Source organism: Mercenaria mercenaria, chromosome 17 (genome assembly GCF_021730395.1).
Source record: "Mercenaria mercenaria strain notata chromosome 17, MADL_Memer_1, whole genome shotgun sequence".
Classification (NCBI taxonomy): Eukaryota; Metazoa; Mollusca; class Bivalvia; order Venerida; family Veneridae; genus Mercenaria; species Mercenaria mercenaria.
Window position 1 is genome coordinate 20,146,267 of NC_069377.1, and position 26,622 is coordinate 20,172,888.

Sequence of the window (26,622 nt, forward strand, 5' to 3'; positions counted from 1 at the left end):
TTCCAGCATTACTGTATCAATACCTTTCATAAGAAATGCATGCTGATTGTATATTAGTTTCCCCCATATTCCGTTACATTGATTTCCTTGTTGTAATATATCTGTCGGCGTTTCCAATCATAACTCTGCAGGTAAATCACATTACCGGCGGGGAAATATCGTCATACAGGAAATTATCTCAATCGCCGAGACACTCATTCCTGATTGTTGTATTAACAATTACAGTAATTTGTAACCTTTCAGAGTTGAGAACTGCCATATTTGAGCCGCTTCGGGTTCGCAACATGCATATTACTAAAGAGTTGGACATTAACTTCAACAATATTACTTTGATATAAAATGTAACGCATGATAATTGTAATTTCGAATTTTGTATGGAATTTTTTATGTAGGTGAAATATAATTTTGATGAATATCTATTATTCTAGGGATTTTCAGGTATCTATATAGGCTTAACAATCTATTAGTTCATATCAATTACGCTAGCGGACTATTTCATTGTCGTGAGTAAATGTATTTATTTAAGTTTATAAGTTTAAGTACGATTTCAGCAGAAAGAAAACGTTTCGAAAATTGATTTTAATGTATTTCGAAATTGCTTCAAATGATACTTGTTTGCACTGCTTTTTATTCTGTATTGATAGCGAATGGTATCTTTGTGCGTTATTTCTTTGCAAGGAATTTATATCGGAATAAAGGGAAGACCAATATTAATGTCTTAGTTCCAGTCGTCACAACACATTTCGTTAATTCAAAAGAGGCGAGGCTCACGTTGTGTATCTTCATTTCGTTTGTTCAATTAATTAAAATATTGAGGCAGTATTTGCTCTTGAAATTAAAAGCAAATGTTCCTACCGGAAATTTCGTAGGAGGGCAATCAGTTCGGCGAACTGAGTAAAATGCATTTGAAACACATTCAGAGTATAATGCTGTAGATGTTACATTTATTCGATTAAATGATTTATTTTATTTCTGGCGACAGTACTTTCTTGCTTTTATTTGAACTTTTAAAATGTTTAGGCAACACATAAAAAACAATTGTAACAGAAAGGGAGTAAACGTCTTTTAACTTTAAATCTTTTGGAGTTCATTGGAAAATATCTGATTTTAATTGTGTGAACATTGCTTTCAGTAAAACTGAATTATTTGCAAGAGATACTTCTAGGAAAGTGAGAGAAAAAGAGAATAAAGAAGATGTGTTGTAACAACACTTTTGGTGTCATATTCAAAATGTTTATCGTCGGAGCTGTTGTTACGGTGCTATGTGATGGACAGTTAGATATACACAAAAGGTAAGTCCAGGATTGCTCTATTTCATGATAGATCTCAGTATAAAAGGTGTACCAGGGGAAAATATGGACGTTCGGCTTTTTGTATGCGTTGGAATTATTTAGACGGTGAAATTTCTTTTATAAAGATTATCTAATTGGTAGATAAACTTAGCTTTTGTTTTGGTGCGATTCTGTGAACGCAAAACATCTAATTGGTAGATAAACTTAGCTTTTGTTTTGGTGCGATGCTGTGAACGCAAAACATCTAATTGGTAGATAAACTTAGCTTTTGTTTTGGTGCGATTCTGTGAACGCAAAAACGGGGAGAAAAACTACAGTCCAAGTGGTTTTTATATTCGTATTTTATTTATGAGCATTCTTATCGCTGTCAAACTTTATAAAACAGATATTCATTATGTACTTTTTTTATAAACTAATAACGTCTTTATGATATATTAGTACAATTCAAAGGCGACACATATATAATATGATTATAAATTTTGCCACCAAGACATCATGTGGTCAAAGTTTTATTTGATGTTTGGCAGGTTTGATGTTAATGTGTTTTTGTACAGGTGATTATGACAACACACTTTGGTTGTATGATGTAAAATCTGAGTACACCATGATCTGTTATATTGTAAGGAAATTAGTAATACCTGCAATGACTTATTTTGAGAAACAAACAACAATACAGAAAAGAATAGAATAATAGAAAATATTTCACAAAACCAATGTATGTCAATAATGTATTCACTAAACTATTAGTACTGAACAAGATTACAAAATACTCATACTGGACAACACTACAAAATACTCATACTGAACAACATTACAAAAATACTTGTACTGAACAACATTAAAAATACTCGTACTGAACAACATTAAAAATACTCGTACTGAACAACATTAAAAATACTGAGTACCTTAGATGACAACATTAAAAATAATACTTGTACTGAACAACATTAAAAATACTCGTACTGAACAACATTAAAAATACTTACGTACTGTACAACACATACAAAATAATAACTCGTACTGAACAACATACAAAATACTCAGTACTGAACAAACATATACAAATACTCGTACTGAACAACATACAAAATACTCGTACTGAACAACATTAAAAATACTTGTACTGACAACACTTACAAAAATACTCATACTGGACAACATTACAAAATACTCATATTGGACAACACTACAAAATACTCATACTGAACAACATTACAAAAATACTCGTACTGAACAACATTAAAAAATACTTGTACTGAACAACATTAAAAATACTCGTACTGAACAACATTAGAAAATACTTGTACTGGACAACACTACAAAATACTCGTACTGAACAACATTAAAAATACTCGTACTGGACAACATTAGAAAATACTCGTACTGAACAACATTAAAAATACTCGTACTGGACAACAATACAAAATACTCGTACTGAACAACATTAAAAATACTCGTACTGAACAACATTAAAAATTACAAAAATACTCGTACTGAACAACATTAAAAATACTCGTACTGGACAACATTAAAAATACTCGTACTGAACAACATTAAAAATACTCGTACTGAACAACATTAAAACTACTCGTACTGAACAACATTACAAAAATACTCGTACTGGACAACATTAAAAATACTCGTACTGAACAACATTAAAAATACTCGTACTGGACAACACTACAAAATACTCGTACTGAACAACATTAAAAATACTCGTACTGGACAACACTACAAAATACTCGTACTGAACAACATTAAAAATAGTCGTACTGGACAACACTACAAAATACTCGTACTGAACAACATTAAAAATACTCGTACTAGACAACATTAAAAATACTCGTACTGAACAACATTAAAAATACTCGTACTGGACAACACTACAAAATACTCATACTGGACAACATTACAAAATACTCATATTGGACAACACTACAAAATACTCATACTGGACAACATTACAAAATACTCATATTGGACAACACTACAAAATACTCATACTGAACAACATTACAAAAATACTCGTACTGAACAACATTAAAAAATACTTGTACTGAACAACATTAAAAATACTCGTACTGAACAACATTAAAAATACTCGTACTGAACAACATTAAAAATACTCGTACTGAACAACATTAAAAATATTCGTACTGAACAACATTAAAAAATACTTGTACTGAACAACATTAAAAATACTCGTACTGAACAACATTAAAAATACTCGTACTGAACAACATTAAAAATACTCGTACTGGACAACACTACAAAATACTCGTACTGAACAACATTAAAAATACTCGTACTGAACAACATTAAAAATACTCGTACTGAACAACATTAAAAATACTCGTACTGAACAACATTAAAAATACTTGTACTGAACAACATTAAAAATACTCGTACTGAACAACATTAAAAAATACTCGTACTGAACAACATTAAAAATACTCGTACTGAACAACATTAAAAATACTCGTACTGAACAACATTAAAAATACTTGTACTGAACAACATTAAAAATACTCGTACTGAACAACATTAAAAATACTCATACTGGACAACATTACAAAATACTCATATTGGACAACACTACAAAATACTCATACTGAACAACATTACAAAAATACTCGTACTGAACAACATTAAAAAATACTTGTACTGAACAACATTAAAAATACTCGTACTGAACAACATTAGAAAATACTCAAGTGTACTGAACAAAATATCCATGGCCATTACTAAGTATTTTTGGAAAGTTCACACTACTGCGTAGTGGGTGTACCAATATTCTCTCGTGAGGGAAAATGGTAGTTCTACTCAAAATAATCGAGTACTGAGGAACTCGGCCAAACTCAAACTCGTATCATATTGAATTTTCTCAAAGAAAATTGTACCTTTCAAATATTTTTGTTCTGAACTTTTCTAATATGTAGATGGAAATAACACCGTGGATATCCTAACGATTTTGTCTTGTCTGTGCCAAATAAAAATTCTAATTTTACAAAAGGGTTCTGTTTTCATGTCCATATGTTTTCTTGTAGAATGTCTATTCCTTATTCTTCACAAGTACCGCATGGTGGATGTTTACTTAACTTAGAACTATTCTTGCCTGGATTTTCTTTCAACTCTGTTCATATTTTTATGAATGCATTCAAAATGGGGCGGGAAATATGATCTCTCCCGTGAAAATATTGCAAATGATGATACAAGAATGATATTTTCGGGAAATCTTCACCAGACCATAGGATCATGAAAACTGAAGTGGGCCCAAAAATATCATTCATTATTCAAACCGACATATATACTTTCAGACATGACCAGGCACATGGGTAGAACTGCTGACCTTCCACAAGCCAACAGGATGCTTCCCACACTTGAAAGAATTCTGCACCCAAAATAACATTTAAAGTCGGTCATTGAAACATCTAAGGATTTTATTTATAGTTTCACTTCTACAAGTCCAAGAAACCTCAAATAACTGACAGAATAACCATCTTAAACCCAAAGGCCATTGTACAAGTTAGAGCTAGTAATCCGAAATTTCGAGTTCGTAAGTCGAAATTTCGGGATAGTAAGTGGAAATTTCAAGTCACGTAACTCGAAATTTCGAGTTTCTAAGTAGAAATTGCGAGTAATATCTCGAAATTTCCAGTTAAGCATCTCGAAATTTCGAGTTATGTAACTTGAAATTTCAACTTACTATCCAGAAATTTCGACTTACGAAATCTAGGAATCTAGGGGATTTTTTAAAAAATGTTTTTAAATGAAATTCAAGAACTTATATATAAAAAAAAATACCTATAAAAACATAAACATAGGCTTTATGTTTTTATGGGTGGTTTTTTTACATATAAGTTCTTGAATTTCATTTAAAAACATTTAAAAAAATATTCCCTCTATCATAAAATTTTTCTCCCTCTATTATAGCATGTGACGGAACCCTGTGCGCGCCACAATACCAGAAAAAGAAGTAATTTTAGTATTATTGCATTATTTTTTAGGTTTTTTGGCTCGTTTCAAAAGCAAAATATATAATATCTAACTACTGAGATAAAAACTTTGTATAACAAAATTAAAATAATGAAAAATATAACTCGGCTGAAATGCAGCCCAGCAATGTCTACTGTACCGATAAGTGGAAGTAACACTGTGATGGAGTTTGACATGATGATGGCTGAATAAGCTGTGCAGTTATTCTATGAGGTTTAATGTGACAACACATGATAGTGTGGTTTTCTTAATAGTATACGTTTTTAACAGAATAAAGTATTTTTAAAAGCAAGCTATACTTCGTTCAAAGTGACCGCTTAAAGTAAGACTACATTAGGTATAAATTTCCAGAAATCCAATCAGACACATAGTTAAGTTGATATAATTCTTTTTAATCAAACATTTCCGTGTGCACACCTGGCTGTTTTGTGAAAACACACACATATATATATATATATATATATATATATATATATATATATATATATCAGTTGTGTTTCATACGCTTCCACGACAATTCGTCGAAAGACGCTTCGCCGAATACGACAAAATACGGTCTACTGTATATTTTTCGACCATACTGGTCGACAATTTGTCGAAAACTCGTCTAAAATTGGCCGAAAATTATTTGAACAACAAAAAAGTAAACCTATACACAACTGTATTTAATCAGCTGAACTTGATCTATATGATCAAAATTAAATAAATTTATACGCTGAATCCGAGTTCGGTCCAACATCAGTCCATATGGATATTTTTAGAATGTGTTAAATAACAGAATGAATGTGATTTTATAATCAACTGTGGCATAGTAAATACTGAATTGAATAGATACATGTACATACTTATCGTTTGATGTAAATTATGCTATAGTAATGTCCATAATACATAATTTTTGTTTTACCCTGGTATCCATTTGGAAAACAGAAATTACCAGAAAATGTGTGGTCACTGTTTACAACTTTTCTGATAAAATGGCCGATTTCCTGTATATATTTAGCAAGGTGAAAATAATTTGTCAGACTGTGTAATGTCAGCATTGAAAATTTCAATAAAAACGACAATGCCTGTATAAAGTTTAATTATTAATAATGAGGAGACCTACAAATAGCTGTTTTTCTTTTCATTATTCTGGTAATCACATTAGCAAGCTGTGTTTAACTTGATTATTGACTTTTCTGAGTAACTTATAGCAAGTCGTGTGTCTTAAAAATTGTAAAGTTGCGTTTCATTAAGAGTTTTTTTTTAAATGCCATAGTTGATATACCACGATTGTGATAATACTGGACACAAATTGTTAAACGTTTGCTAAACCTACCACCATATAACATGCAGTATTTCTATAGTTAAGTTGCCCAAATACAGTCTAACCTATGAAAAAGACCAACATTTTATTTAGACTTAGCTTTTTAAGCATGTTTATATTATGCATTCACCTCTATTCATTCTTAGAAAACTCGTTTCTATGAGATAAAACAAGACTTGAACTTAGTAAGACAGTTTTATTCATGTACATGTCTTTTCCCGCCGCTAAGTTTTGGTATTAAGTAACGTGTATATTTGTTGATTTCTATACACGGATTCTTGGCAGATTGAATAACCATAATTTGTTTTAATACCACTGAAAGCAACAAATTCCATTATTCAAATGATTGGTTTTCTGTTTCAGGCTGTTTAAGCATCATATTGAAAGGAAATAGTTGATCATTTTGACGTAATAAACAATTTTAATTTCACCTAACTAGACTGTTTTTTTTCATAGTTATAAATCATTACTAATAACAAAAACATAAACCTTATAAATCATTGGCAACTAAAAGAAGATAGTAAGATTTTATTTTGACATCGGAGTAAGACAATGTGGCAAAATTGATGTTATTCTCATTTGTTTTTGTATTTCAAAGGAATTTTGATAAAATAATTCTTTCCTTAAATTGCCCTGAAATCATTGTCTGAAATCAATGAAGGTTTGCACTTCAGAACAGTTTGTAATTATAAGGCAAGTTCATATAGACAGACAGACAGACAGACAGACAGACATTTTATTTCGTTCCAGTTAGGCTAATAAGCCGATAGTGGTATACATCACAACAGTATCGAACATTACAAACATATAACGTGACTATATCCTAACGCAGCAATTAAGCATTCACATACATATGCACATACAAGTTACGCGTCATACAGCTATTAAGTAATGAAATTTTTGTTTAAATAATGAATTTTTTGTTTAAACAAGTAAAAAAAAAGTACTCTTGTATGTCATCAACAGTTTGCTTTCTCACGCGGGGAAGGTCTGAGCTTATTTCTTAAGCTACAATATCTTCCTTGATATGAATATAAAAAGCTCACAGTTTGCTTTACCCATTGAGAACAATACAGTCAGGACAAAATGTCAGATTATTCATACAAATTCCGCATTGCATGTTAATAGCAAATAATACATATTTAATTCTATTTCAATAAATTACTCAACGTTACACGAAAATTATGGAGAACAACAAAGCATCTAACATGTGTACTGGGACAGTATTACATCAGTGCTCTGGCTATAGTTTGATTGTGAAGTACGACTGTGCGTGTAATATTAAATCACTGGAAAAAGAGCTTTACTTAAATTTTCCTTAAACAATAGGAACAATATGCTTCTAATGATCATATACGTTTCGTTTATGGTTTATGCTCAATACCTTGCAATATATAAGATAAGATAAGATAATCTTTTATTATAGTGACATGTGTATAGTATTGATATATACATATGAAGCAATATGAATTATAAACACCCGGCCCAACGGGCCTATATGTCACCTATAAGAACTATTTAACAATATTTCACGGATACACAGCCTAAAAGAATAAATAATGAACATGGATATTTCAAATTTAAATTAAAGTGATCAAAATAATTGTTAGTGAGCTATTGTACGTCATTTATATATATATTTGACATAATAATGTAGAGATGTCAGTCAAAGAAAGCATAGTATAAATGTTGTTGCCTGTATGTCTTTACAAAGTCATATGATTTACACAAAAACTAAAATTATTTTGTGTGGTTTTCTTTACTCCAAGTAAATTCTTACAGCATTGCATATGGACCTTCTCTAAAGACTGGCTATTTACAAAACATGTAACTTTCACAGCAATAATTAAAAATAGGAGAAACAAGTTTGTCAAACAACTCTAATTTATGTCTAGGCGGAATGTAAATGAATCTATATAAATACTTATCTAGTTTATACATGGCCTTAAGGGCAAGTCCAGATAATGTATTTTGCGCATTACTAAGAGATCCTCCATTAGTAAAAACAATACCTAAGTAGCTAAATTTGTTACTATTTCAACGACCTTCCCATCATAATAAAACATTGTATTTCTAAGCACAGACCCACCCTTTTTAAATATCACTACTTTTGTTTTTGAAACATTTACCTTCAGTTTCCATGTGCAGGAATAATCATGTAATAAATATAAACTCCGTTGTAATTCTTCAGCAGTATTAGCAAAAATGACTATGTCATCAGCATATAGCATCATGAAAACCTTGAACATATTAACGTCAATTCCCTCCATGTTACTACTTATTAATATTTCTTCTAGGTCATTTATAAACATAGAAAATAAAAAACGGAGACAAACATTCCCCCTGTCTTACCCCAAGCGTACATGTATATTCATCACTTAATTGGTTACAATGCTTAACTCTAGATTTGACTGATCTCGACATATACAACAGACTCAATCAATCTATCAAATACATCGTTATCAACCATTGAGTTCCTGCTACTATCATCCGGAATAACATTTATAACATAAACCAATGTAGAAATCTTTTTGAATTGACAATTTTTTACAGGAAAGACGTAACCAAATTATATCATACTGTGATGCAAAAATTTGACATTCACCATCAACAAATTGACTTTTAAGTTTTAACATAAATAATAATACCACCATACGTTTCGATGTATATTTGATATTTTGCCTGTTAAGAACAAAGTATTCAAAACCATCCTTCTGTAACACTGAAAATGAATCAGACCATGTTTCTGTAAATAACTGTACATCATTTTTATTAAACAAATCCATCACAAAATCAGAATTTAGTTTATTTGTGCGTCTACTCCATTATACTCATATTGGCAAACTACAAATTGTGAAATCAATGAAGATATTTCATTGGAACTTTACACAAACCTGTTGGTTCCTGGGGAAGTTGATGTAATAAGTCCCGTAACTTTTACTTTTTATACAAAATTGTCTTCTTTTCTAAAGCATAGGAAACATGGTTTGTTTCAGCTAACCCGACCGACTTATTTTTTTACAACCGACCCTGTAGGTTTTTTTTTATTTCAAAAAATAAACTTACAAATAAAAAACTGAAGTGATAAATATAACTGACAAAAGGGTACTTTATCCAGATATATTCAAAAAATAACGAACGATACTTTACCATATAGCAATGTATACACTATATGTAATTGGGGCTAGGATATGAGCCAAAAAATGTTTTGCTTTCTATGATTGTTAAAGTTTTTTTTTCAGAACTTGAAGGCCAGAATAAATTTTTCAGAGCTAAACAAAGAAAATTCACTTTTTTTCCAAATTATTTGCGATACTTTCCTAATCAAAAGCTAAAAATACAAGATACACAATCTGTAGTTTATTTGAGCTCTATACAAGGCATTATACTTCTTTTATGAAATCTAAACAAATAGCAACTTGATCAAAGCTATAGTTCTCAAAGACCACTGTCTTATACTTCTACCGCAAATATTGTTAATAAGTTGTTATGTGTCAAAGTCTAGGGCATAACTTTAACCCTATAAATCTTTATCAGTAAATATCTGTAAATTGAATCTTCAAAAACAGAATTCATTTGTCATTCGTACGCATATTAGAGTCCAAAAACATTTTCATTTTGTGATCAAAACGAAGAAAGTTGGTGGTTGTTGCTACTTAATCTCAGCATTTCATCCGAAAGCATAAAATGAAATAAAATAAACGAGTACAAAATTCAAAAACATTGCGACAAAACTAAGGTTCATGTAAATGCATGTGTTTAAAATTGGGGCACCTTATTTGCAGATGTTCTTTTCTTTCTTTTCAAATAGGCAGTTAATGCAAGCGTCCTACAATATAGAGGACTTGGGACTGTATGACTAGAAGGCCCTCCCTCGTCGCGAAATCCAGGAATTAACTACATGTATTACATCCTGTCATGATTATCATCATTGGCCATATCCTTTCCGCAGCCTTAACGTACTAAAACGTATTAGCGTCTGATGGCCCTTTCACGCTTCCGTAGAAAAAACATTTATTACACGAAACTTATTTTGAAAATATTTCTGAAATGTCTAGGTCTGCAGCTCTCAAATACGGTTATATCTTACATCTGAGGCATATACTGACACTCTCAGACAACATCAAAAATGACATTTTGAGCGATTTGATGAAGTTCCAAAATTATCAATGTAGCCTACCCTTGGTCCGTTACGGACCCCTGTGGGATTTCTGTTTATCCAGAGCTCAAATATTTTTTTCATAGATTAAAAGCTGACATGCTGTACTAAAGCCTAGGTAATTTCAATTCGTAATGAAAATTGGCTCCCCAATAGCAAAAAAAAAAAAAAAAAGTCCACGCGCATACATTTAGACGGGGTGGCCCCTGTGCGTGACCCCTGACTATCTACGACTCAAAATGCGGCTTTCGTTTTCAAGTTTAGCATTACTACTTTCATTTTATTTACTTCCGGAAATAGCTGAAGGTCGAGTGACGTCATTTTCTGTGTTGTCAAAACATACATATGCCTGGTGAGATTGCATAAATATGTGCTGGCCGTCCTAAGGATATAAAACTGATTTTTATGAAAAGAGGGAACAAATCCTTGCATAATTCTTAAAACAAGAAACCTTAACAATATTTTTCAAGCCCTAGGGAAGTTGTTGCTCTATGACGGTGTCTTTTAGAGAGTAAGACTACGTCAACGCATCCCAAAAATGTATAGTATTATTATTAATATTTTGTGATTACTTTCATGTTGATTTGGCATCCATACATGAAACTTTGTTTTGATATTAATTTTCTTTTTATTATCAGTACTATAATATAATATTGGACTGCTTTCAGTGGGGTTCAGTAATGTATTTGTATGGAATCCAACTATTGCTAAATATTGGACTACACGAGTAAATTGAACGTGTACTCAATACCAAATAAACAGTCCAATATTTATAGGTTATCAGTCCCCTACTGGTTGAAAACCAGTTTCGGGGACTATAGGAATGCGCTTTTCCGTCATTCCGTTGGTCCGTCCGTAATTTCGTGTCCGGTCCATAACTCCGTCATCTTTGAAAGGATTTTTGTATTACTTGGCACAAATGTTCCCCATGATGAGATGACGTGTCATGCGCAAATCCCGGATCCCTAGCTAAAAGGTCAAGGTCACAATTGGAGGTCAAAGGTCAACAGGGCTTTTTTTCCAGTCCGGTCCTTAACTCTCCCAATCTGACTAAAGTACTTGATCTTCTAAACGAAGATCTGAGAACGACCCGTTCACATACGTCTTCTGTATATTTTGGATTTCCAGTATTGCTATTTTTATTTGAACGAATCAGACATCTTGTTCGAATGCCAAAGAGTAAGAAAAATATGCAGTTATTTCAGGGCTCGAACCCGGGACCCCTCGTTTTCAAAGCAATTGGCCTACCGACTGAGCTAACCGGCCATCTGACACAATACGACATAAGAATTGTAAATATTAAAAGTCAAGGCTACAGGTAGATTTGCAAAATGTTGTAAGCTAGGCTCTGATTGGCTAGCGAAAGGGTCGTCAACACGAGGCCATGAATAGGTCGTTCTCAGATCCTATGCGTAGCGTAATAGGATATGTACTTTAGTCAGATTGTTAACTCTCCCATCCATGAAGGGATTTTAATATTACTTGGCACAAATGTTCCCCATGATGAGACGACGTGTTATGCGCAAAACCTGGATCCCTAGCTTAAAGGTCAAGGTCACAATTGGAGATCAAAGGTCAACAGGGCTTTTTCCTGTCCGATCCATAACTCTCCCATCCATGAAGGGATTTTAATATTACTTAGCACTAATGTACCTCATAATAAGTCGATGTGTCATGCACAATTTCAGACCCCTAGCTCAAAGGTCAAGGTCACACTTAGCAGTCAAATGTTAACATAGCAGAACAGGGTCTGTTTCGTGTCCGGTCCATAACTCTGACATTCATTAAGGGATTTTAATATCACTAGGCACAAGTGTTTCCATGATGAGATGACGTGTCATGCGCAAATTCTGGAACCCTAACTTAAAGGTCAAGGTCACAATTGGGGGTCAAAGGTCAACAGTTTTTTTCCTGTCCCGTCCATAACTCTGCCATCCATGAAGGGATTTTAATATTACTTAGCACAAATGTTCCCCATGATGAGACAATATGTCATGCGCAAAGCCCAGACCCTTAGCTCAAAGGTCAAGGTCACAATTGGAGGTCAAAGGTCAATAAGGTTTTTTTTTCCTGTCCGATCCAGAACTCTGTCATCCATCAAGGGATCACATAACAATATTACTTGGCATAAATGTTCCCCATGATGAGACGACGTGTCATGCGCAACACCCAGTACCCTAGCTTAAAGGTCAAGGTCACACTTTGAGATCAAAGGTCAAGAGGATTTTTTCCTGTCCGGTCTATAACTTTGTCATGCAAAACAGGATTTAGATATCAGTTGGCACAAATATTCCCCTGGATGAGACAACATGTCATGCGCAAAACCCAGGCCCAAGGTTTAATGTCAAGGTCAAACTTAGAGACCAAAGGTCAGACACAAGAATGACTTTGTCTGGAGCATTTCTTCTTCATGCATGGAGGGGTTGTGATGTTACTTGGCACAAATGTTCACCAACATAAGACGGATTGTCATGCGCAAGAACCAGGTCCCTAGGTCTAAGGTCAAGGTCATATCTAGAAGTCAAAGGTCAAATTCAAGAATGACTTTATACGGAGCATTTCTTCTTTATGCATAGAGGGATTCACCACCATTAGGCACCCTTGTTTTTAGAATTACGTCCCTTTGTTATTACTATAAATAGATTTTATTGTAACTTTTTTATTATAGGCGGTAGAGAAAAATCGAGACCACTTTTCTGTGGTACAACATGTATGTAACATCCAATTTTTAGGTGTATTTTGACCTATCTCTACCTGGTAAAGAGTTTCTTGTGGACTTATATTATATAGATTTTTTTTAGGATTAATTTACCTTTGTTGTTACTATAAATAACTTATATAACTTTTTTATAATCAGCCAAAACAATTCAATATGAAAACAACTGTGGGTTTTTATAAATGCACATTTTAATCCAAGTGTGTTGTTATAACATATTGTATAAATAGTACAATATTGTTTATACATCATTGACAGATATCAGTTCATTATGTTATACTGCAGTAGAGAAAATTAGATGCCTTCCAGTAGGGGACTTTGTATTGCATGGCAATACTTCATTCACTTGTTAGCTTTGCATCGGGAAATATGCACGAGTTCTTCAGCGGAAATATTGCGCGACTTTAGGAGCGCAATATTCTTCCGCTGAAGAACGAGTGCATATTTCCCGATGCAAAGATAATAACCTTTTTATTACATACGCATCTACACGTATAAATATAAGGTAAATATCATAAATTTTTTCAATAGCCTGAATAGGATTGACAATACTGAACTGAAGAGAAAAAAATAGTGCAACAACACGAACTGAATTACGTCACGCACCCGATATGAAATTCAGTGTCAGTGTATGGAAAAATATTGACGTTTCCGATGCCAGTGCAACTTAACGGGGAATAGAAACGAGTATGTAATAATAAATTAATATTGGACTCCACGTGGAAAATACAGTACTGAGTCCCATTGAAAGCAGTCCAATATTAAAAATACAGGACTGCGAATACAAAGGAATGGCGTCATTACAGTGTTTTAGGTATATAACATGGGTGTAGTAGGGATGATGTACACGTCAAATTTTCTGACATTTTAACTATTTTGTCCTAGGTTGAGATACGAAGCAGTCCTTTTTGTTCTTTCGCGGACCTAATGTTTACAAGTTTATAAAATAAATTCTCAGTTTGTATACATACAGAAACATGAGACAAATACAAGATTTTAAAGAAAACATTACATATAGTCACGCAAATATGAGGGCAACACATTGACAATATTTTAATTGAGGAAACTTTTATAAATATTCAAGCAGCGGTAGGTCAGATTATGTCATTCAGAGAAGCGTGCCGCTACCGTTTGCTTGCTTGACCATGTAAATGTCTTGTTTGTACACCTTCCTCATTTTCATGCACATGTCGGAAAATGTACATCTTTTAAAATGTTTGTATTGTTTTAAAACAACTGACAGAGTTGAAAAACTTGCCTCTTAAAGGCTTTTCAATGTTTATATATCATAGATTATGTTTTATGTTTAGTTTATACTAATTTATTTCAGTTGTAATGTGATGAAAGTTTATTCAAGAAGTTCACGTGAGCAACTTTTGAGTTCGATATTTAGCGTGAATTGAAACCCGGTTGAATAATTGACAAACTTCTAAAAACTTGATCATAATAAATTCATTATGCAGCCACATTTTCCAGGAGATATTGTGACAAATCAGTGTTTCAAAGCGAAACAGCGGTGTTAAAAAGATGTTTCAAAATTGTTTATTCGAGTAAAGCGTTTTCTTTATCATGTCCAGGAATTTCATCTCTTATTCGTCTTAATATTTCACGTTAAATGATTAAATATTCATGTCTTGGTTTGTGCTTTATCAACAATGAATACCGGTGAGGGCTATAATGTGTTGCCTATTCTGCAATCATAAATAAGAAAAACTATTGCAGTGAGTTCCGAAAACTGATTTTACACCCAAAATTTGAGCCAATAAACGACTCGTGCTTCTACCGCGTGTACATTCATCAGCCGATAATATTGTTTCTATACGTTTAACAGAAATGAGTAGTTATGAGAAGTTATTTTAATTACCACAAACTTATGAAACAAGTTAAAGCAGACCAAAAGTTCCTTCTAGAGCACATCTATATAAATATATAAAATGACCATCTTGTAAAATTTTGGTTGCAATGTCTGTTTTATACTGCCAAAAAATTTCAAGTAAGTATTTACGCTAGTTATTTAACATAAATTGTTAAATCCAACAACAAATTAAATCTGTTACCTCTTTCAGTGTGGTAAATATGGCAATAAGACATTGACTGTAGTATATTCATTCATGATTCTCCTTAAGCTGTAACCTGATAAGCCCAAGTAGTCTCTCTGATAGCAGCCGGATAGATGATAGTTATTGGCAAACTGCTTCTTAATGGTGCGTTCTTCATGATTCCCCAAAAATTCAGTAAGAACCCGGTTCTTATTTCATAATTTTTATCTGACAGGTTTAATTGGGAAGGTCATGATAAGACCACAATCAAGTGATAAAGGCAATTTATTTATCAGACTCATTTATTTGTGGTGTACTTTACAGGAATGCAGTGACATACTGATATTATGAAGTGTGAAAATATTTAATTAAACATTTCCCTATAAGAGCTAGCTAGGGAACAAATGACTCTTTTAATTCTTTGCTCAACATAATCCTTTGAAACAAACTGAAAACAGTCCGTCATTTTGCTAGACATTCACATCTGTTTTGGCTCCAAATTACAGACAATAAATGACGGAATTCACACCCAGCTTACCTCTGAAGACACAAATTTGTTTGACAACAGCAATTTCATAGTTAATTAGAAAGGTCAGATTTCTTCACCCCCACATATTTGCCAATAAGTAGGTAAGACGTTCTGATAACCGGGCTTCGCCCGGATATCAGAACCTCTTACCTATACTTAGTTAACATGATGAGCTTAGAGTATACACATTGTATTTTTATATATTAAAGTGACCTGGTTTCTTTCATCTGTTCCAAAGATATCCCAACCGGCCTGGAATTTGTTACAAATAATTAGAGGGTCGCAATGGGGTTTGTTTTTATATATTAACCATGCATTTGAAGGTAACGATAATATTTGGTTGTTTACATTTAAATTTGCTGATATATGTCTATCTGGTGAATGTACATATGTTATGTTCAGGAGGAAATAAAAGAATCCATTAATCATCCTCGGGTTTAGTATTGTGTAACCCATGGATTCCCCCGAATTGAGAAAGAATAGTTTAACGTCAGAGGTTATTTCTAAGGTCACGGAGTTTTATTGGCCGGGTTGTAATGACAACAGCTTTCGGTATCAGTAGCTCAGTCAAGTGTGACTTATTAAACGGTAATATTCCTTCTGAAGAGAAGGAATAATAAACAAGCATTTAGCATGTAACAATATGTAAACTGAGTACATGCATTTAGCAAATTTTCTAAGTAAACCATCGAATTTTCGGTTAATATCCTTCAAATTACACTTAGTATAGGTAAGAGGTTCTGATAACCGGGCGAAGCCCGGTTATCAGAACTTCTTACCTACTTATTGGCAAATATGTGGGGGTGAAGAAATCTGACCTTCCTAATTAACCATGAAATTGCTGTTGTCAAACACATTTGTGTCTTCAGAGGTAAGCCGAGTGCGAATTGCGTCATTTATTTTGTCTGTGATTTTTGGTGACAAAACAGATGTGAATGCCTAACAAAATGGTGGACCGTTTTCAGTTTGTTTCAAAGGATTATGTTTAGCAAAGAATTAAATGTTTAATTAAATATTTTCACACTTCATAATATCAGTATGTCACTGCATTCCTGTAAAGTACACCACAATAAATGAGTCTGATAAATAAATTACCTTTATCGCCTGATTGTGGTCTTATCATGACCTTCCCAATTAAACCTGTCAGTTAAAAATTACGAAATAAGAACCGGGTTCTTACTGAATATTTGGGGAATCATGAAGAATGCACCATTAAGAGGCAGTTTGCCAATAAAAATACATAAATGAATTTTGTCATATGTTTTGAAAAGCATTGAATCTTGCCATAATAGATGTAAACATACCTTATTCACTGCATGTCCTTATCCAAAATACAATAAGATACACATAAAATTGTATTTCAGCAAATTTTGTACGAAATTTGAGGTGTATATATTAATCTTTCATCAAAATGTGGTTTATATTCGATTTCTGGGAACTTCGTATGATAAGTAAAAATAACTTCCCTGAATGTTCTATGTATGTAATATTGTGTAAGACTTCTCTAAAGGGAAAACATGAAGCAATACATTATAACTTTGTTTTCATGAACTTGAACATAGAAATTTAATTTAATTAACTTGAACTTGTAGTTTATATTATATAGTGTTGGAATGGGTAAACTTTAGTAACATCGACTTAAAGGAAAATCGATAAATTTGTCAACATAAATAAAGAATGATAAAATTACTTAATTAGAAAAGGGCATTTTTGGATTTTCAACAACAACAAAAAAAAAAAAGCGGCAACCCACAAATTGAAGTTTATTTTTTTCCTGATCTTATGAATAATTTTTAATGTTTGGTTGGTCCATTTTGTCTTTAAATAGACCCACCTCAGTTCATATAGACCTCCTGGTAGTAAGTAGGACAAAAAATTGACTTCTTCAGATAACGATAAAATGAGATATTTTCCGCAAATAATAATAATAATAAAACGGTACCCCTAAAAATAAAGGTAAATTATTCAATTTTATTATGTGTTATTTGTTTTAAAGTTAATAATGGTTTTCTTGGTCCCTTTTTTGTAGTGAGCATTTCATCAAATATTCCGGCTTTTCCCGCGGTTATCCGTAGGTACTCGGAAGCTGTTACGAAAAATACTGTCGTCTGCTAGCATCTGGTTTGCATGGGTTTTGTCAGTACAAATTGTTATCGCTCAAAGTCTATGGATTGTATGCAATTTCACATTTGATTGTAATTGGACCAATTAAAATGAATTAATTGTTGAATTCTGGTTTTAATGCCGTATCTTTGGAAACGTTGAACAGCCGTTAAAACAGTAACTTCGGAAAAGTTTTTTGAGGCACGTGATTTTTTTTATATATATATTTTAAGCTTTAATTTTGCTAATCATCTTCTTGTCCAAAACCGCAAGGCGCAGAGTCTAGACATTTGGCATGTGACATCATCTAATGGTCCTCTATAAGGATTGTTCAAATTAGGCCCCCGGGGTGAAAGGAGGCCCTACCCCGGGGGTCACAAATTTTACATAGATTTATATAGGAAAAAACTTTAAAAATCTTATTGTCTGAAACCACAAGACCTAGATCTTTGTTGTGCACAGAGTTTTTAACAAAGTTTTATAGTTTAGAGTGTTTTATAGACATTTCTACTAATAACTGTTGTGTAAGCGACTTGTAAATACACGAGCGGCGTCAGTCTGACTGATTCAGAAGCTAAAAAGAGTGAACTTTCATGGTTTGAAGCGTGAAAGACAGTGTTTCCCCACCCATCGGCCATCTTGAATTTCTCGCGTATTCTTGCATTCGGAACATGTTTTAGAGGACCAAATAAGACTTTCACCATTTTTAACTGTTCTTAAAGATATCTTATCGCTTTTTATCTACAGGGTATAGATACCGTGTGTAAATTTTAGATATATTTTTAACATTTATCAGCCTTTTTTAAATAGTCACCTGTGCGGTGCAGTAACTGTTGTGAGTGCATGTTATGCTTACAGAAGTGCCGTGTTATAGATAGTAACACACATAGAACTTTAATCCTGTGTATTTTAATGTTGTTTTAGCCAGAATTTTTTAAACCAAATTAACTGTGAAATAGCTGATAGACTTGTGTTTGGTATGCGTTTTAGACTAGAATCTGAACTGTGATATATTAAAATACATCTTTTGCTCTGGTTTTAATCAATCTATAATATAGTTTGTAGAATCAGCTAGTGCTTAATACTGCAAAAGACACTTAGTTGTATATTTATACTGACATTTACCACATATTAGCAGCTTTATAGACAAGTTGTGACTGATTGCATCGCTAGTGCTGTATTGGATCACTATTTCAAGTGCCCTCTATGTGCCCCGATTATGATAAGCCACTTGGTCAGTTGTTTACTGGACATGCATGATGAAGTCAGATGTTCATGAGCGTAGCCTAGCCTAGGTGTAAAGTAGCTATCCGGCCTATGTTGAAGTTTTGGATATATATATATATATATATATATATATATATATATATATATATATATATATATATATATATATATATATATATATATTTTTTTTTTTTTTCTTTAAAAAAATAAAAAAAGAAAGAAATAGAAATATGTCATGCAGTGCATGTGTTGATAACACATTGTTATTGTGTCTTTCTCCTTTCCCTCTAACATTTTAAGAAAGCTCACAGTTTTCTTATATCCAATACTTAATATGAGGGGAAAGAGAGGACACTTGAAATAGATTACTATCGCGTTTTCATCATCGTGGTTTCGACATTGTGACTTTCACCATAGTAGTATCGAGTTTTCACCATTGTGATTTCGACTTTCACCATCGTGTTTTCGACTTTCATCATTGTAGTTTCGTGATTTTGACTTTCGAGATAGGGTTCAGAAATAAAAATATCGATCGACGATGATCCAATCGGAACACTGAGCTTTTATCTGATCGTAGAAATTATTTTTTCAAAGTGATTATCCCGTTGCCATAGTAATGTGTTTGTTGAGAATACCGCTATAAAGGTATTCTTATTAATAAATTAAGTTATTTTTGTTGATAACCGTTCTCATTTGTCATTGCAAGCACTGTAAATGAGTCTTTTTAATTTTTGTTTAACCCATATGATCATAAATGTCAATATAAAGGTACATTGGCTAATAAAGGATTACCTGTTTGATACTCACCACAAATAACGGAGTAGACAGAAAACTGCCGAACAGTCTTGACGGCCGATTTACCTGGCCTAAAGTTTGTTTGTTTGTTTGTTTTAACGCCGTTTTTCAACAGTATTTCAGTTATGTAACGGTGGGCAGTTAACCTAACCAGTGTTCCTGGATTCTGTACCAGCACAAACCTGTTCTCCGCAAGTAACTGCCAACTTCCCCACATGAATCAGAGGTGGAGGACTAATGATTTCAGACACAATGTCGTTCATCAAATCGTCAAGGAGAACATACGCTCCGCCCGGTAATCGAACTCACGACCCCGCCATCCGTAGACCAACGCTCTTTCTATTGAGCTAAGCGAGCGGGCACCTGGCCTATTGTAATATCGGCATTTGCGGTGACTTTCACGATATAGACAGTACGAGAGATCAATAAATGACACAAATAATAATCATATCCTGCATTTACCTGTACACCTGCATGACAAAAGCTAATAGGCATAATGAAGTAAATGTATGGTTTGTTAGTGAAAATTATTTCATTTTGTCAAATTCATAGGATAATCCATGATTTCGACATTACATATAGCATATGAAATAGGAATATATGTGAAAACAGAATTGAAACACTTTCGAAATGCTGACCAAATTATATAAACTTGAAAAATACCATTTGTAATTACGTGAAGTTGTCCAAATATATCAAGTGCTTGAAGAAAATATGTTTTTGCGCAAAATTTTAGTATCGAATGTCCTACAATTGATAAAAATTTATTTAACTATCAAAAATCCAAAAAAGTCACAGAACCATTGTTTAAGTTATGTCGTAAATTTTAATGCGCAAAATACAGTTCTAAAATACACACAGTTTATTAAGATATAAAGATTGATTGTTCTTTTCCTCGATTCATACTAATAATCCTCTTATCAATGGTTAAGATAGTTTGACTGTCGATCTCCTGCGTGTCCGACTTTATTAAAGAATACCAGTGAAGATATTTTTGCTTTATACACTTCACAAGAGCATTCTTTAAATTTGTTTCCCAACAATTGGACGGAATCGGACTTTTTCTAAAACAAGTTCATTAATTTTTAAAACAAGTATTAATCTGTTAATTTATAAAATAAAAAAATATCATTAGCATTTTAGAACTTTTTCAACTATATGCTTCATGAAAACATTAGATACAAAATGATTTCTTTGTAAATTCAAATTCATAGACTTAGTAAATGCTACGTCATTTTAGTCTATAACAATACTTTCGTAATTAAAATCATATATGTTTATATTTTCAATATTATATTTTGTTGTAATGATCGATGCAAATCACTATTGTAATTACATGTGCAATTAAAGTATTTATTGTAGTTCGTTGCATTTTAAACCTGTGGTGAATAACTGAATTTACTTTAAATGGTCGCTAAATTTCAATTTAAAACCATGAAATTTTGACATTAACATGATAGTACGCAAATTAAATTATAAATTCATGTGAAAAACAAGATCCTCGAAACTAGCTTTCGAATGCAAGGACACAACAATATATGATAAAACTTGAAAAGATATATCTGTAGGTAAACTTGCGAGCGTGAAAGTTACGTTTAACACTATATCCACAGTGCTTTGAAAGAAAATGAGTGAACATTTTTGGTGCAAAATTTTAGTATCGTATGCATCCTAAATTGCTATAAAATATTTATTTTCAAATCAAACAAATGCCAAAATAGTGCACACGAGCGCTATTTTCTCAAGAAAATGTCGTTAAACATTCTAATGCGCAAAACACGTGCACAGTTTTTCTAAAATATTTCGCCGCCATGTTTATTTCAAGAAATAAAATATATGATTGTTCTTTTACCTCAGATTTCCTTACTGAAATATAGATGCCTCCTTATCAATGGTTAGAGATAGTTTTGCACTGTCCGATCTCCTTAATCCGTTACCGAACCTTTACGTTTAAAGAATTAACGCAATGTGTAATGATAGTTTTTCGCTTTACACACCTCTCTTGGACAAGAAAGCCGTTTCACTTAAAATTTGTAATCATCCGCTGACAAAATATTGACGAAAGATCGGGACTTTTTCTAAAAACAAGTTCAATTTCAATCATTTTCAAAAACTGGAAGTATTGCACATTGTGTTGAATTTATAAATAAAACAAAAATCCCCCAAATAAGCCATTTTAGAACTTTTTCGGGAACTATATGTTTCAGCCGAACAACGCATTTCAAGATGACACAAAACTGATTTCTCTTTGTAAACAATGTCAAAGTTCACCTGAGGAACATTGCTGGAAAAGTAAAAGTGCTTACTTGTTTCAGTTTTACGTCCTTTAGAAAACAATCAACTTTCAACTTAAAATGCATATATGTTCTATGATTATTCCAATATAAAAAACCGTCCGATCTTTTACGTGAGAAATGAAACGAAGCAAATCAACTATTTGTTTACACTTCAACCATGTGAAATTAAAGGCATGTACTATCACGAGACTCCCGTGCATTTTGAACCTCGTGGTGAATAAACTGAATTTACTTTAAAGTATGGTGTCTCAGCTGAGCCAGTTATTTGTTAATTTCAGAGAACATACAATAAAGAAGAGTTTATGAGATTATGCATATGTACGAATATTTACTAGTTTACTTTATATTAACGATGATAGAAAACAAGTGTGCACTCGGCAAATAGCAAGTCTATTATTTTCAGGTGTATACTGAACACTGATCCCAATTTTCGTAATTTCAGATAAAGAACTCGTTATCCTTGGTTTTGTAAACAGTCTTAGTACTGGACCGATGCTTCCGCTGTCAACACCGCAGTAACCACTAATGTAAAGTCAGTGTCCATTTCTATGCCGGAATTTCAATACACATTTATTGTAGGGATAATACACGCTTTTTGTGTGTTTTAACGTCTGCAGAAGCCCGCGGGATTGTTTGTGACCGAGACCGAAGGTCGCTATTCTTGCATAAAAATATATTTCACTACGATTTATGTATTGTTTTCATATGTGATGACTTGACGATTTCGGTAAATTTTTACTTACCATTCCAGTTGTTCTTGGAAACGGTAAACATGTTTTAAATATCCGTATCCAGGGCCCGGAAATAAACATCACTATCAAAAGCACATCCTGAAGGTTTTTAAGCGATTTTTTTTATCTCTCATTATTACAATATAAAATTACCGATATTTTTGTATCAGTTTCACAATTTGGGGAACTCGATCAAACTCAAGATAATAACTTTACATTGAGTTATTACTGGGGTACGGATGAGTACGAACGTAGTTAACAAGCTGTTGATATAATTTCTTGAAAATAGATTAAACATCTGACTCTACTTATCAAAATCTAAGTAATACTAAACAAGATCGTACAGGTAAACACGAATTCTTTAAAATTCACGTTGTTACAAATCTTAATTGACGCAGAGTAAAGGGAGTTGGAGGAGGTGGGCAGCGTATTGTTAGTTATGATACAGTAAATCATTCTATGTTTAGATGCATATATAATGCTTCAGTAGAGGTTTTTTATGAAAAAAATAGATAGATACCAGGTCATCTGGCGATTAATATAGTTCTGGAAAGATTTTAAAATAAAATTGGGTTTAACAGCAGTAATCCTTGTTTGCACGATTTTTCATTAATACATGGGCTGTGGATTGCTGTTTGCAGATTTTTCCCGTTAATAATGGGCGGTGTGGATTGCTTTTTGCACACGAACTTTCCCGTTAATAATGGGCGTGTGGATTGCCTTGTTTGCACACGATTTTTCTCCGTTAATACCATGGGCGGTGTGATTGCTTGTTTGCCACGATTTTCTCCGTTAATAATGGGCGGATCAGTGAATAAAAGTAGTTTTTTATGCAGAATCTGTTTATAAATCTATGAAATGTGTGACAATATCGGTTATCTACAATTTTATAACAAATTATAATATCTTAAACTCTATTGCTGCACATTTTTTTCTGCGATTATTAATTGCTGCATAAATATTCATGTGTATAAAAAGTCGAAAGATCAAAATTGGCAGGTTTACGTCGCATGAAACATCTAATAAGCGATCACTATACACATCGAATTTGTCCCGGACCAGTATGCGGAAATACTGTGGCCAAATGTTTCAAGATTGTCTGAAAATATTTGCATATACCGTGATAACGCAAATATTTCAATTGTTTTTATAACTTATAAATATACAATCACGTATGTGTGAGAAAGTTACGTTAAGTAATTTTGGTAGTTACCGCAGGAAGTGCCGAAAATTCCATTTCCACCAAATGCTCCGTGAGATAAGCAGCGCGTTAGTACATAAATACCACAATAGTAAATTAAAATTTACTTATACTTGCACAATCCTTAAAAAGAATTTTGGATCGTTGCAAATCTTGATCACATTAAGTCTGAGACTTCTCTTACAATTTTAGGCAGTTTGGTACACCATACATAGAGAAATCATTGTCCGCACATTGTACTACTTTTATGTATGCTGAAAATAGCAATATGTACAGATTTATTTTCGTTTTAATACATGAGGTGGTCAGATTTGAAAACAGATTTTGTACTAAGTTTAGTTCTATTCGGTAAGACAATTCTCCTATGCACTAATTGATAGCGAGCGTAGCTCGCGAGCAATTGCGCGAAGCGCAGTTGCGAGCGCGTAGCTCGCCTTACGGCAATGTGTGGGCGAATATCACAAAGGTGTGCCGAATGGGGCAAAGTGATGTAGCTGAAAAATTTTCCTCTCGTCTGGGCGCCGCCATTTTGGGTGCCGCCATTTTGTTCTACTTCCGTCAAAGTCGGGAAAATTGTTTTTTTTTTTTTTTTTTAATTTTTATATTTGAGTTACAATCTCTATGTTCATTTGGTGTCTTTATTTTTAAAAAAGTTATGTTATGGAAATAATTTCATTTTTTTCTTTTATTTACAAAGTGCGTGTCCCTAGAGGACAGGTGCTCACAGGAAATGCTTTGTTGGCAGTGAATACAGAACTTCATTTGATTGCTGAATATTATCCATCACTCAAAAATAATGCAAGAAAGATTTCCAGTTGGTAGAAAAAAATATGATTTTCTTTTAAAAGAACAAGCATTGGCCAGAAAATGGGATAAAATGTCATAAATAAGCATAAAGCCATAAGAACGCCACAAACAGGTAATGACGTCACCGTGACACCGGCTTTCCATAAATTTTGCAACGTATGATGTACGCTGTTACAGGTATAATGACACTAAATTTTTGTTTCTTTTCAAGTGAATAGGTTCTCGGAATTGTTTTAAGTAGTGAAAAGTTTCTTTGCCGTTTAAGCTACGCTCGCTCAGAGGCTTTGCCTTTTTCATATTACTTTGAACTAACTTTTGCGATTCATGAATTTTTAATAAAGTATTTTGAAAGGATTTATAAATCTAACCATAAATTTGGAAAAATACAGGTAAATATCTTCTTTGTTTATTTCTAAATTTTAGTTTTACTTTTTATACAGCTACTTTTACTTCAGATCTTGCAAACTGAGCGGTTTTTGTACTCTGGAACAGCAGCATTTGAAAGCTTTTTTTCACTATATTTTCACACCTCAAATGAAGGCCACTCTAAATTCAAGATGGCGGAAGTACCTTAATGTGTGATGTGGTACAAATAACATTATATCTAAATTTCAACTTAAATAGTGGATCTGCATTTATTTTATTAGACTTAAAACATTTTCTGATGTCACACAATAATCATGTATTTGTCGACTTTTTTATATTGAGATATGTTCTTCCCGCAATAATCCAGATATAACTGGGGATTAAATATTTATCAATGACTTGATAGGTAGGACTACCTGCAAGAGTAGTCCAAAATATTAGACGTGTACATGCTCATTTTACCTTCAACATTCTTACATTTTATTTTCAATCTGCATTGTAACGTCTAAAAGGGCCCTAATCAGTAGAATGTAGCATTTTCTCACACGAAAAATATACGATATATGCAGGTTTAGACAGTCCCGTCTACAGTTATTTATCATATTCTAGTAATATATCGTTTAAATTTACCTTAAAAAGCCCTCATATCCAATATATGTCAATTGTGTACAGTTTTCAATACACATTCCGCCATTTTTCAAGCATATTCAGCAGGTTATAATATATTTAGAATCGACTTAGACGAAAACAATTTTCCACGTGAACTATTTGCCAATTGATCCAGAGGGAAAATATTTCGTCTAAAATTGATTCTCAAAATAAACTGTGTTTACACAACATTCGGAATAGACCGGCAATGTTGCACACCATAATATAGATACACGGCAATACATACAGTGGAAAGAAACAATTCGATATTTATATATGAAAAGTAACTTTTATTTTATAATTATTCACATGTGCAGTTGAAAAAAGGATTATTTTCGGTGTAAGTAGTGTTCTTTCACTTCGGATTGGGTTATGTAGTTCATAATTTGAAGATTAGAGGCGACATGAAG

At 32.8% G+C, this 26,622-nt stretch overlaps 1 protein-coding gene across 2 annotated transcripts in view; it reads left to right on the forward strand.

Annotated features, from left to right (window-relative positions):
* The first annotated feature begins 232 nt into the window (after window positions 1-232).
* The window catches only part of LOC123537401 (uncharacterized), a 43,678-nt gene continuing 17,288 nt past the window's right edge, over window positions 233-26,622 (forward strand). Inside the window, exons 1-2 of one of the 2 annotated variants that reach the window (XM_045321105.2) lie at window positions 233-438; window positions 1,133-1,292. In XM_045321105.2, coding sequence (XP_045177040.1) covers window positions 1,195-1,292 — 98 coding nt within the window. In that variant the 5' untranslated portion in view covers window positions 233-438; window positions 1,133-1,194. Of the gene's footprint in view, window positions 439-1,132; window positions 1,293-24,625; window positions 24,740-26,622 lie in introns of those variants that run through there. The other variant, XM_053529215.1, reaches the window with a different exon arrangement.